Source organism: Taudactylus pleione, unplaced genomic scaffold (assembly GCF_031769625.1).
Source record: "Taudactylus pleione unplaced genomic scaffold, aTauple2 ptg000285l, whole genome shotgun sequence".
NCBI classification, from domain to species: domain Eukaryota; kingdom Metazoa; phylum Chordata; class Amphibia; order Anura; family Myobatrachidae; genus Taudactylus; species Taudactylus pleione.
This window is the reverse complement of record NW_028284687.1, coordinates 1,421,655-1,436,224: the sequence shown is the minus strand read 5'-3', so window position 1 is coordinate 1,436,224 and position 14,570 is coordinate 1,421,655. Positions and strand designations below refer to the sequence as shown.

Below are 14,570 nucleotides of genomic sequence, written 5' to 3'. Positions count from 1 at the left end.
AAGTTAAGAGGAAAGCGGGCTAGAGAAAAGATATATTCGATTAATAAATTGAAAGGGGGTAGGGTGATCGATCCGTTTAAAATAGCAAACTCCTTTGCTGAGTATTATGCTAAATTATATAATCTACGGGAGGATCCTTTAACTCCTCAACCAAGCTTAGAGGGAATTAAAGAGTTCCTCAGGGATGTAGATCTCCCTGTCCTAGACTCGGCCACATGTGAAACTCTTAATGCTCCGTGGACCATAGAAGAGGTTGAGAAAGCTATAGATCTCATGCCCTTAGATAAAGCCCCCGGTCCTGATGGATATCCCTCTAATTTTTATAAGGTTTACAAGGCGGATTTGGCGCCGGTACTTTTACTAGTGTTTAATGAAGCTACCAAGTCAGGAATATTTCCCAAAGAAATGCTAGAAGCCCAAATTAATAGCTTTAAGACTCAACCCACTGCTACCATCTTTAATTAATGCAGACCAGGTGGGATTTGTTATGGGTCGCCAATCACCTGATAACACCAGACGAGCCTTTAATATTATAGAACATTGTGAGAAGGCTCAAAAACAACTATTACTCTTATCATTAGACGCGGAAAAGGCCTTCGACAGACTACACTGGGGCTACCTCCGGGAGGTTTTTACGAAATTTGGGTTTCAGGGATTAATTGTAGATTCCATTCTGGCATTGTACACGGTCCCATCAGCTAGGGTATATGTAAACGGTTGCCTTTCCTCTAATTTTAGCATCTCTAATGGCACCCATCAGGGGTGTCCTCTCTCCCCATTAATTTTCGTGCTAGCAATTGAGCCTCTGGCTGAAAAAATCAGAGGGTCACACGAAATTCAGGGCCCTAAGCTGGGGAATACTAGCCACAAAATTTGTCTATTTGCGGATGATGTTTTGATTAGTCTGTATAATCCCCGAGACTCCCACCCTGCTCTACACCGTCTGCTGGATGCTTATTCAAGGGTCTCATTATATAAGCTTAATTCTAATAAATCCGAAGCCCTCCCAATAAATATCCCCACGGACACATTAGAATTTTTAAAATCATCCTTTAACTATTCATGGGAATCATGTTCCCTGAAATATTTAGGAGGGCGCCTGACTAGAACCAAAGATATAATTGAATGCAATTATGCCCCTCTACTGGCCAATTTTGAAGTGGCCTTGAAAGACTGGATGCTACATGAAGTATCCTGGCTGGGCAGAATAGCTGCCTTTAAAATGGTGCTACTGCCAAAACTGCTGTATCTGTTTCGTACTATTCCCAGAGTTCTCCCTAAACCTATGTGCAATAAATTTAACAAAGCCATAGGCCGATACATCTGGAAAGGGGGTAGGCCGAAAATAGCAAGAGCAACTCTCTCTTTACCTAAACTTGAAGGAGGAGTTGCATTCCCAGATATAGAGAAATACCAGTATGCTTGTTTGATAAATCAGGCGAGAGATTGGTTTATGGAGGATAACATTAAACCTTGGGTTGCGTGGGAATCGGAGGCCGTTAAACCCCTAGCTCTCCCAGATTTGTTATTGCTTCCGGTCGCCGCACAGCCCCCAAGTTCCAGGCACTCTGGTTCAGTTGGTGCCACAATACAGGCATGGAATAGATTCGTTATTAAGCGTGAAGATGTTTCCTTACCGACAACTGCTCTCTCATTATCTTGTATAGCTAGACTAATTGGAAACCTACAGGTGGAGTCTTGGAATGCTGCAGGAATTAATTCATTGGGGGATATGATGTCAGGTGGAAAAGTTATCTCCTTTTCTGAGCTTCAGAGTAAGTTCAGTCTCCCGAAACAGGATTTTTTTAAATACTTGCAGATGCGGCATTGGGTTCAGAGCCTACCCTCCCTCAATCTCCAACACAGTTCCTTACCTGGGTATATACTAAAACAATTCCAGTCCTCTACTCAAAAAGGTGGCATTACATGGTGGTATCAACAGCTAATAATGGAGAATAGACCAAACAAATTCACATCATTACAAAAATGGGAGGATTGGTCAAGAACATTGGAAAAGGAAGATTGGGAAATGGTTTTTCGAACCTGCTATAAGATGTCTCGATGTATGAACCACTCAGAAATGTTCTTAAAATTGCTCCATAGATCATATTTCACCCCTGAGAAACAACATAAGATTTGGCCATCCATTTCTAAATTTTGCTGGAGAAAGTGTGGAGAAGTGGGCAGTATCTTCCATGTATTTTGGTCATGCCCTCTACTGAGACCTATTTGAGTCGAAGTGTTCACCTTGATTGGGGACATTGCGGGAGTGGGGATACCACTGGACCCGGTTATTGCTCTGTTTCATTTTTTCCCGGGGAACTTATCAAAGGGAGATAGATATATATTGGGGCACATTCTGATTTCTGCAAAAGCTGCTATTGCTCAATTGTGGAGAACAGACTGTGTGCCCAGCTTAGGTCATATAATAAATAAAGTAAATTGCCATTGTGATTTTGAGACAGCGGACAGTAACTATTCTACTGCGGTCTCTTCGCCCCATATGCTGTGGTTTAAAAGGAAAGAATATAGGGATAGTCTGGGAGGAAATCCCTTGAGACCTGGCCCAACTGATATTGGAATACTACATTCTCCTCCTTCCAATAATATTGTCTCTTGAGTTCCAAAAGTGTATTGTTTTGTCGATATATAACTGGGTTATACAATACCGTTTTGAAAATGTGATATTTGTATGTATTTTCTGAGTGTGTAGTATCAAAAATTTAGCTATTTACTCTTTTTCTTTTGTCCCCCTCCTTTTATTTTAGTGTGTTTTTAAATATTATTTGATTTTATTTTTGTATATGTTATTGTTGAGATTATTATAATATTTCAATTTATTTACGGTATCTAATAAAAATATAATTGGTAAAAAAAAATAAAAAAAAAAATAGAGACACTCAGTCATGCTTACCTGCCTGGTTTGGGGAAATCTATGCTTTAAAGAAGGTTGCTAAGCAGGGTCCAGCTCAACAAGATGCCACTGGTGACTTTACACTTCTCTGGAAGTCTGGTTGCACAGCCTGATGCTTCTACTACCAATCTTGGTAGTGATCAACTACCAGTCAGTACAGCTTCTGTGGGTACACTGGGTTCACCGGTCCATGGAACTTTAACTGACTAGACTCTGGTTCTGCTTTCCATACCCCCACAACCAGACCATGGATTGGCCAGCATCTGCATTCCAGCTTGTGAAATGAGTCTTACCCTGGTAAGCCCGTGTTCCCTGCTCAGTTAGTGTCTAGTGGTGGATCTTCACGATCCTCACTTGGCTGCCTACAGTCCATGAGGACTATGAGTGGTGAGTCCTAGCAGCCCAGACATATAATAAGGACAATACACCCAGCTATAAACATATACATAGTAACAAGGCATCCTAAACCATAATACAGGGACAACGCAACTATATAAAAAGGGACTTATGTATAACAGTAAGCGTTACATATTCTACATAGTAAAATCGATCAATATAGTGTCGTATTCATGTCCAATGCACAACAGTATGTGATGCACAAACTATTTGTATTCTAATGTGCCAAGTTCCACTCACAGGTTGTGTGCTCCATCACCTGTGCACTCTCCTAATCATGTTCTTCCTGCCCTTATACTGAGAGTCAAAAACAGGCTGTACAAAGTACACCATTCGGGTTACTACCCTAAGATGAGCCGAGCTGCAGGGTTAGTTATGGGGAAGGGGAGACCACTTAGTCATCACATTCTGTCTTGCCTCTACTGCCTTTGTATTTATGGTGAGAGTATGGGGATTATGGGTGGAGCAGTACATCTGGTTGTTAGGGTGTAAGGTGGGGCGAGTTACTTGGTGGGCTTTGCCAGTCTATATTGATTACAATTGTTCAGTGTAGCATTAAGGTAGTCTAGTATGGAGACAAGCACTTGGTTTGTCTGTTACAATTTCAGGTGATGGGTGGCTGGTCCATTACTGTGTGTGTGGTGGATGTGCATTTGGTGAGGGGCAGGACTTTAAGCACCTTGGTATGGGAAAGCTTCTCTTACTTCTCATCATGTTCCAGAAGGATATTGATTTTTATCAGCCAACATTTCTGTCATCTCAGTTTTCCATGGTGAGGGCTTCAAGTGGCCTTTGGGCCGTCGCTTTGATGCTTAAGCGTTACTGGATACTATGTGACATGAGTGTGTGCACATTAATTGCAGTGCCCTTATATTGTCTATGGTATATGTAGATGAAATCCCACCGGGATGTAGTCAAAATGCCGACCGCCAGAATCCCGAAACTGAAAGCCTGGCACCGAAATCCTGACATACCAAACAGGTTAGCTGGGCGTCGTGACCTGTTAGCCACGGGGGGAGGGAGGGTTATTGCTAGGGTTAGGCACCACCAGGGAGAGGTTAGGGTTAGGCACCCCCCTTGGGAGGGTTGTTTCGGGTGTGGGCAGGGGGGGTTAGGCACTACCCCTGGAGTCTTAGGGTTAGGCACCCCAAAGGGCGGGTTAGGGGGGAGAGGGGAGGGTTAAATATACTTACGAGCTGGTGTAAAGATTATGATCTGTCAGGCTTCCAGGGTTGGGATTTGAACCGACAGCTTTTAAACCATCCGTATTTCATACCCACCCATCCCACCATGTTACTGGTATTTGCAGTACAGTCTGTTACCGGGAGACTGACTATCCTTGAGCCACCTTTCCTTAAACAGTGTTTTCTATGCTAAACTTTCTATCAATGTTTGTCTCCCTAGTGTCTGCATTGTGATATTGCACTGTTTTTGAGAGCGGTGACTTCATACTGGTGTATTACTTGCTGTATGACCACTGCCTTAATTTATACTTGTGTATTTTGTAGACTTTTCACATTTTCTTACAAATAAATGCAATAAAGAAAAACATCCCTGGTATAATGAAAAAAACTATTATCGCATATTGCCCAAATCCACCGTACATCTTTGATAACCTGTTACATAATGATCCAAATGTATCCCATCCATCCCTCTCGGACGCCTCTATAATTCATGTACCTTGTCCAAGTATCCAACAACCTCTGATAGATGCAGCGCTCCTGTCTCCCTATAGCACCAGTTCCTCCCCCAGCTTCCAATAACTGATCCGAGGCCATCTCATCCTCAGTTTCCAGTTCCCTGAGCTGTGGTTCTACAGTCTGATTTATAGGCACAACCTCTTCTACCATATGCATCAAATGAACCATTTCTTCTGTGGCAATCTCTAATAGATATAAAGTCAACATGGGTAATAAAGTTACTGACGTTCCTTCTCCATCTGAAGATTGTGTTGGTGGAACTTCAAATTAGAGGTTTTCCTAAATCACATTCTTGTTTTAGGTTCACAAATTCCTCTGTATATGTGACTTCTACTGCTACCTGTGTCTGTGAACAAAATGCTTAGTTTTTTTTTATAAAGTATGGTAAACCCACATGTTTTTATTTGTCCTGTCAACATAATCTTCATCTATTCCAATGGTGGCCAAATTCGGTCCTTAAAGACCCCCTAATGGTCCCTGTTCACTCTATAATCTGTAGATCTTTTTAAAATGAGTCCATTAGCAACTTAATGCACCAACTGTGGGTATTTTGTATTTGCCAGTGAGTAATGAATACACCAGTGCACCAACTAGGAGCTCTAGAAAATAGAGAAGAATTGAGGACCTGTATTAGTAGTGAAATAATGGATATCTGACACACTCAGATCCACAATATTCATGCTGAGGAGATATATATATATATATTGGTCTGACTCAGTTATAAGCAAAAAACAAAAACATTTTTTATGGATTTGGCATTGTCTGCTCCATGTGGTGTAATAGCCTATGGGACATATTCAATTGGCCGCGAGGTTTAGTGAGGCGAAAACCTTGCGCCCAATTTACGCTTCCCTATCCATAGTATTCAATTTAAAAAATAGTGGTTGCAGGGTTTTCAGCTCTGAAAACCCCGCGCCGTGTAAAAAAAAGAGAATTGTTCACTTACCTGCCTGGGGGTGTCCGCGGCTCCCGGTTGCCTCCCCTCTATCTTTACACTGGAGAGTGGGCTGCTGGGAGGCTCCAGGGGCTGGTGGGAGGGGCAAGTGCTGCTTGGAGATGTAGTTCTCCCAGCGCCCATTACAGGGGATCACACACAAAGTCACTCATACACACTTACAACACCACAAACGCTGACATTACTCACCCTGCTGCAGAAGAGCCGGCTCCCGACGCTGGATGAAAAATAAGCTGCTGACAAAGGTAAGTAATTACTGACTAAGCTAATTGGAAACTTCCAACTGCTTAATTAGTCCACAGAGGGGGTTCCGCCGGGGTGCCAGAGCAAGTCTCACTGATTTTTCCTAAAATTTACGATTTTAGGGAAAAACACAGTTGCTCGGGAGGTGCGAGAATTAAAAGCTCCCGGCTCGTTAAAAAAGAAAAACCCTGCACCTAATTGAACTGCAAAAATCCCGCACCTGCAGGAAAAACCTTGCAGGTGTGGGGGTTTATTTTGTAATTCATGCACCCAATTGAATATGCCCCTATGGGTTTCTATCCAAAACAACCGTCTGGTGTAAAGGTAAGGTAGAAAAACTATCAAGTAGTTCTGTTGCGGGTGCTGCGAAGGATAGCTATTCTGAAGCAGCTGTAAAGGAGAGGCTAGTCAACCTCAAAAATATAGGAATGGATACAATATAAATGGATACAGCACTAGATAAAAGGAATATCCTATATAAAGTATTGTGGAACGGATTGTGTTTAAGTGAAAAAGACACATTATTAAAACACAGCGGATAATAAAATCATGCAAAATTTAAGAATAAATTCTAAAATGAAAATCTGAGGGGCATGGATGTAACATCACAGATATAAGTTTACTGTATGATTTTGAGCTTCTGGGAAATATAATGTTAAATCAACGTACACCTATTCCTAGTTATAAGCTCATGAACATGGAAAATAATGTAGAAGCAGCACGTAAATGCAGTAGATGATGTCACAGTCTCGTATAATTACCACTGCAGTCCAACCAGCGGGGTTATTTGCAGAAACTAAATAGCTCCGGTGGTCTTGATCTTCGAGGCAGTGCAATTTGCATGGTTCCACTTGAGGGAGTTTCAGATTGAATATTTATGAAGGGAACAAGTCACCATCATGAGACCTGCCAGTTAGGGGTGGGAATGTGCTAAAAGAGGTTATTAAGGCGGTATTCCTCCCGAAACCACTTGCAGCTTATTTTGAAATTTAAGTGTGAGAGGTGCAACGGAAACCACCAAAGTCCACGTGGATCTTCGTCATTAGATAAATGTAACACTGACCAAACAAGAGCGTGATCAGACAAGGACATTGGTTCAATAGACGCCTCTGATATATTGGGGAACATAGTTTGTGATATGAGAATATAGTCAATTCTAGAGATAGTATTTTGTGCTGAGGATAAGAAAGTATATTCTCTCTCTGTCAGGCGCAAAGCCACCACACATCTACTAGCTGAAGACTACGGGTTAATAGAGGTATTCCTAGTTTAGGAAGAGAAGGTGGTTTTGAAGGTATCTAATATATCTACATAGGTAGAAGAATTAAGTTTAAAACCTCCACAGACTATTAAGGGGTCATTACAATAAACATAATTTAGCCGATAGTTGACCAAATATAAAAAACTTTGTGTAAGTATTAGGGTCATATACATTGCAGACAACAAACTTGTCTTTACCTAGGGATAATTCTGCAATAACATACCTGCCCTTGGGGTCATCTATTTCCTTTGTCACTTCACAATGTAAAGACCGTTTTGCCAAAATGACTACACCGCGAGCCTTGGAAGTAAATAGAGCAGCAGTGTGACCGGATGGCCTGACTCACGATCACAGATAGGGGTTTGATCCCCACTGGAACTTGGGGTATCAGGGATTCCCACTTACCGTCAGTGACTGTCTGTCACTGATTCCGCCCACTGCACCGTGGGTGTATAATGTTGCTGCCACCACCAAACTACCATCTGCATTTGGAACCGCTTATGAACGCCCCTGCTCCTAACTCCGGCACCTGGAACTGCTTCTACTGCGTATGCGTTGACTAGCGGTGGCCACACCCCCTGACTGGTGCCGGCTGATTCCTCCTGATCCCTTGCAATGAACCAGGCTCTGCACGGTAGCTGGCAGAAGGCTTGAACTTGGAGACGCGGAGCTCCACCCAGAACAGCCGGAGAACGGAATAGCTTTTGGTGCAATAATGTTGGTCGCAGGATTGAGATGCAATTGAAGTCAGGCAAGATGTTTATTGCTCAAAGTCTTAAAAAAGACTCGTCCTTCCAACTGAGGGGATTCAGCATACAAAAGATGTTACAGCAGTTCTTCTCCACAAAGGATATACAAAGATATACATGTACAGAAGTCCCCATACACAGGGCTCACAGGCCATTTTTATCCCATTCCTACACACAATACCACATGGGGTAAATCTGCCCTGTCTTCCTTTTAGCCAATCATGCTAGCTCACATAATAAGATTGTTTCCTTGTTCCAACCCCAAAACAGTTGGCTTCCTAAAGCACAAATTGAGTTACCATATACTGTCTCACAAAAGGTAAATATAAAGCAAATTTCAAGGGCATTCGTCCTTTTACATATCTACAACTAAAACCAGTTTTGGATCTCCCATTCTTAACACCTTCTGAGATCCTAGGAAGTTACAACCAAATAGGAGCTCCTTAAAAACAAATTGTTTTTCCCAAACTTGCTGGGTATTGTACACAGAGACAATCCAGAGACCTCTGCATTGCCTTTCAATGAAAGTGCTGTAAACGAAGGGTTAGGCCACTACGTCAGGATAAGTAACATCACTAGGAGGTGAGAATGTCTCAAAAGCCATCTGCATCTAAATGTTACAGCCTTCTAAAACAAAATAACTTAATACATTCCTTATAAGTGCATAGGCTATACATTCCTTATAAGTGCATAGGCTATACATTCCTTATAAGTGCATAGGCTATACATTCCTTATAAGTGCATAGACTATACATTCCTTATAAGTGCATAGACTATACATTCCTTATAAGTGCATAGGCTATACATTTCTTAGAAGTGCATAGACTATACATTCCTTATAAGTGCATAGGCTATACATTTCTTATAAGTGCATAGACTATACATTCCTTATAAGTGCATAGACTATACATTCCTTATAAGTGCATAGACTATACATTTCTTATAAGTGCATAGACTATACATTCCTTATAAGTGCATAGGCTATACATTTAATAGTACATTTCCCCAACTGCGCACAGCACATTAAATATAACATGTTCTAACACATGACATATACATTTGCAGTATGTGGCGCACTGCACCTACATTGTCCCTTTAAAGATGGTGCCATGCAATGAGGGTTAACCCCTTCAGTCCCTGGGTGGATTTTTACCACGTGTGGTCGGGCTCCAATAATGGCCAATTAAGCATCTGAAGTTTAGCGGTTTCTGATGGGACGAGAAGAGTCTCCTGCAAAAAGGCTATGTCTATTATTTGCCTCGACAGATATAGGAGAACTTTCCTTCTCTTGGTGGGGGAATTGCCTACACCTATGTTCCAAGAGCCAATTCTAAGCACAATCATATCTCATCAGAAGCGGATAAAACTACTGAGTACAACATGACAATCAGTAATAAAATTGCAATTAATGAAGATAACAGGGTGTGGTGTGTGGGGCGGGGGGAACAATTGGAAAGAGAAGAAACAAGACCAGTGTTCAGGGAGAAAGAGGAGCATGTAATGCCAGGTAAATCAGAAGACTAAATCTAGAAAGGTTGTGGGAATCAGCAAATCTACGACCAGTGACAAGCACGTAGCACACCCTGGTCATTGTATAAAGGATAAATATAGGAACCTTAGGTGCCGTACGAGGTATATATATATCAAAGACATGTGAAAATCAGAGACGGTCACTGTATTACTGGTTTATTTAAGGTGCAACAGAATTCAGGTGAATGGCAACATGGAGGACGGATGTTCCCATCAGGTGTAGAACTGGAGAACATGCAGGGCGTCCTCGGGTGAGAAAAATAGCAGAGAACAAGAGAGCACAGTGGAGAGTCTCTGGGAGTCTGAAATATCAGGTGCTGGCAATGTCAATATGGAGTGCCTATAGGCTATCATAGAAAATAATAAATATATCACCAAGTGTCGCAGTGCACCCCCCTATATACACCCCACCCCCCATTTACTCTTCCTCCATACATTATACAGGAGATCCTCTTATCAGCTTTTCCCTTCCTTTATTTGCATTTTCCCATTTCAATAATATTGAGAAAAACAAGAGGACAACTTGGTTGGTAAATACAGATTTTATTACTTTGTTTGTGTACAGGTCATATAACAGCATGACATATATAGTAAGCACAGTACTGTTGTTTAATGTACTAACTATACAAAGACACAAAATAAAATGAAACCTATTCTATTAGTCACTGAGAAAACTACATTATACAATATACTGTATGAGTTATTACAGAACTTACATGGCAATGTACTAGAACATGCAGATAAAGAGAGACCACTGTAGGGCCCCTGTTTAAAGTGTTACATACACTCCAACATAAAGTCTGTTCTATTAAATAAAACACCTTGACAAATACAAAGTAGACAACCTATAACAGATATTACGGTGTAGTGTATAATGCTCACATTATAATACCACATACGTGTATTACACTCCATCTGTAGAAGATCACAGGGCAATCTGTGGCTCCTGAGTGTCCGCAGAGACGGGCTGGGAGCAACCCTAAGCATGTGGCCCAGGCTCTTCTACCAAATTGCCAGCAACATAAAATTAGGAATGGTAAAAATTGTGAGAATTAACTTTTTCTAATGTAGACATGGTTTTATAAAGCCATTGAGAATAAGGGGAATTTTGTCTTACCTGCAAAATATTTTTTTCTGAGTCCATGGGTGACACTGGGACCATGGGTATAGTTGGATCTGGAGGAGCCCGGGCACCATAAAGTTAACATTTTAATCACCAGCCGCACAGGCTCCTCCTCCCCTATACCCCAGCCCCTGCCTTATGTAGCCGGTTAATACCAACAAAGCCCAAGGATAGGAAGTAAGAGCAGAGAAGGAAAAGACCTGGCACACAAAATCAGACAAACCCTAGGACCATATAATCAAAACAAAAGAGGCGCTAGTCAGTTAAATTATTTATTAATAACATTAAAATATGTTTTTTTACATATACCCTAAATATATAAACTCCAAAGAATTAGTTTATGTTATAAAGAGCAGGCTGTAAGATCTGCAAAGAAAGCGCGCTGTTCCCGAGACCTCCAACTTTTCATCTTCAAGTGAGTTAAATCTTATCACAAGTAGAGGATTGCATTCACACTGGCTGCTGTAAGGAGAAGTACAAACCACACAGGCGTTTCATTCTGAACAGGTCTGGCGGGGTAAGCTGTAAGGGATAGAGCAATATAACAGGGGCAATACAAGGCGCGCATGCCGTTTTTTTTTTTTTTACAAAGCCCAAACTCTCCCTGCATTTTACTTTTCAGATCTTACAGCCTGCCCTTCATAACATAAACTATTTCTTTGGAATTTGCCTAAAAATACATTGCTGTTTATATGCTAGCCTATTCAGGGATCGGTATGATTTACCGCCGGCCGCATGGATGAACATCCCGAACGGTGATTAAGGTAAGTATCACTAATCTTTCCCCCCCCTAACCCTCCATTAGGGGTGACTAACCCTAACCTCCACCCCAGTGCCTAACCCTAATCCCCCTCTAAGTGCCTATACCAAACCTTCCCCGCTGCCTAAACCTAAGTCTCTCGGGGGGGGTGTGTGGCTAACCCTAGCCCGCCCTTCCCCTAGCCTAAACCTAACCCTCCCGGAGAGGTGCCTAGCCCTAAGTCCCCCCAGGAGCCCTGAACCTAACCCTCAACCCCTCCGCGGCTCTCCGCGCCTGGCTTACCTTTGATAGGGATGCCGGGCTCCCGGCGTAGGTACAATGACAGGTGTCGAGATTTTTCGGGGGGATGATAATAGTACACAATAGAATCACATTGATTGAAATACAAGTTTAAGGATTCATCAAGTATTCTACTCTCAACTGCTTCTACCTAATTCTCGGCCTTGCTTATTAATAGTATTTAAGCACACTTGTCCAGTCAATTTTCTGACTAATTTTAGAGCTCAGTAATATGTGCTAATTGGGAGCATTTTCTTATATTTCAAGGTGCAACTTTTTATAGTTAAATTGTATTTGCATTATATATTATATATTATTTAGGATATAAATAAAAAACATATTTTAATGTTATTCATAAATAATTTAACTGACTAGCACCTCATTTGTTTTGGATTATATTTTCCTAAATTTGAGGTGTCCAGTTCTCCTAATATTTTATAGTGGCAGCTGTCAGTTAATTGTCTTGTTTAGATTGCTTAACAGGTTAGCACCTGTATTGTTGTGTGTTCAAACCCTAGGACCAAATGAGTACCAGAAAACAACCCCTAGCCAGCCAGGGGCATGAGGGTGGGTGCCTAGTAGCCTCGTCTCATGTCTATAACCTCACAGAAATGTATTTTCCCCGGCATGCATTCTCCGATGTTTCAGAAGCGATTTCTTTGTAAAACACTCACCACACTCAGAACATACAAACAGTTTCTCACCTGTGTGAATTCTCTGATGTTCAACAAGATTTGATTTGTGTGTAAAACATTTCCCACACTCAGAACATGCAAATGGCCTCTCACCTGTGTGAATTCTCTGATGTTTAAGAAGATTTGATTTATGTGTAAATGCTTTTCCACACTCAGAGCATGGAAATGGTTTCACACCTGTGTGAATTCTCTGATGTTCAACAAGATTTGATTTGTGTGTAAAACATTTCCCACACTCAGAACAAACAAATGGCCTTTCACCTGTGTGAATTCTCTGATGTTTAACAAGACTTGATTTATGTGTAAACACATTCCCACACTCAGAGCATGTAAACGGTTTCTCACCTGTGTGACTTCTCTCATGTGTAACAAGTTGTGATTTCTGTATAAAACATTTCCCACAATCAGAGCATGAAAATGGCCTCTCACCTGTGTGGTATAGCTTATGTTTGCTAAGAGCCGATTTATTTTTAAAACATTTCCCACATTCAGAACAAGGAACTGGTTTCTCACTGGTGTGAGTTTTCTGATGGTCAACAAGGCCATTTTTGCTTGCCAAACATTTCCCACACTTAGAACATGGAAATACTTCATCACTGGTGTGCTGTCTCCTATGCCTAAGTAGACTTTTATTCTTATTAAAACATTTCCCACACTCAGAGCATGGAAATTGTTTTTCACCCATGTGAGTTTTCTGATGTTTAATAAGCTTAAAGTTGCTTGTAAAATATTTCCCACACTCAGAACATGGAAATAGTTTGTCACTTGTGTGACGTCTCTGATGTATAACAAGATTTGATTTAAAAGTAAAACATTTCCCACACTCAGGACATGGAAATGGCTTCTCACCTGTGTGACGTCTCTGATGTATAACAAGAGATGATTTCTCTGGAAAACATTTCCCACACTCAGAGCATGGAAAAGGTTTTTCACCTGTGTGATGTCTCTGATGTATAACAAGATGTGATTCCCGTGTAAAACATTTCCCACACTCAGAGCATGGAAATGGCTTCTCACCTGTGTGATGTCTCTGATGTCTAACAAGATGTGATTTTTGTGTGAAACATTTCCCACACACAGAACATGGAAATGGCCTCTCACCTGTGTGACATCTCTCATGTGTAACAAGATGTGATTTATGTGCAAAAACTTTCCCACACTCAAAACATGGAAATGGTTTCTCACCTGTGTGACTTCTCTGATGTTTAATAAGCTTATATTTGTGTGTAAAACATTTCCCACACTCAGAGCATGGAAATGGTTTCGTACCTGTGTGATGTTTCTGATGTCTATTAAGATGGGATTTTTGTGTGAAACATTTCCCACACTCATAACATGGAAATGGTCTCTCACCAGTGTGACGTCTCTGATGTTTAACAAGATCTGAATTCCTCATAAAACATTTCCCACACTCAGAACATGGACATGTTCTTTTACTTGTGTGACTTTGATGAATAACTGAAACAGATTTACTATTACCACGTTCAAAACATGAAAACACTTTATCACCTGTATCAGTTGTACTATGTGTAGCAATAACCAATTTATCAGGAAAATATTCCTCATGATTAGAGGGCACAAGTGATTTATCTGCACTGATAACTACTGGATGTTTATTTCTGATAATGGAGTTTTCTCCTGAAGAATCTTGTGTGACGTTATCTTCTATTTTAAAATCTGAAGATAAAGCGAGACTTCCCTCCGTAGGATCCCTGCTTGTGCATCCATCTGCTGGAAATAACATAATTTCACACTATTAGCTACTACAAGAGGTCTGGTTGTTAAATCCCTTCAGTGCTAAGGACAACTAATATTCATCCTCAGCACACACCTCAAATTGAACACTGAAGAAGATCAAAGGGGGAGGGGTGGGGATTACCTATCATTGTGATGATGTAACAGAAAGGGGCAGAGTTTATGCCATTACTCTACAGGAACCAATGATGTCACACTTATGTGGAGACA

General features: G+C 41.2%; 1 protein-coding gene across 1 annotated transcript in view; it reads right to left on the bottom strand.

Annotated features, from left to right (window-relative positions):
- Positions 1-14,570, bottom strand: part of LOC148512042 (uncharacterized) — a 61,420-nt gene that overhangs the window by 36,930 nt on the left and 9,920 nt on the right. The window contains exons 6-8 of the mRNA XM_088482372.1: positions 12,518-14,336; positions 10,866-10,924; positions 5,049-5,195 (exon numbers count right to left, since the gene is read on the bottom strand). Coding sequence (XP_088338498.1) covers positions 5,049-5,195; positions 10,866-10,924; positions 12,518-14,336 — 2,025 coding nt within the window. The remainder of the gene's footprint in view (positions 1-5,048; positions 5,196-10,865; positions 10,925-12,517; positions 14,337-14,570) is intronic.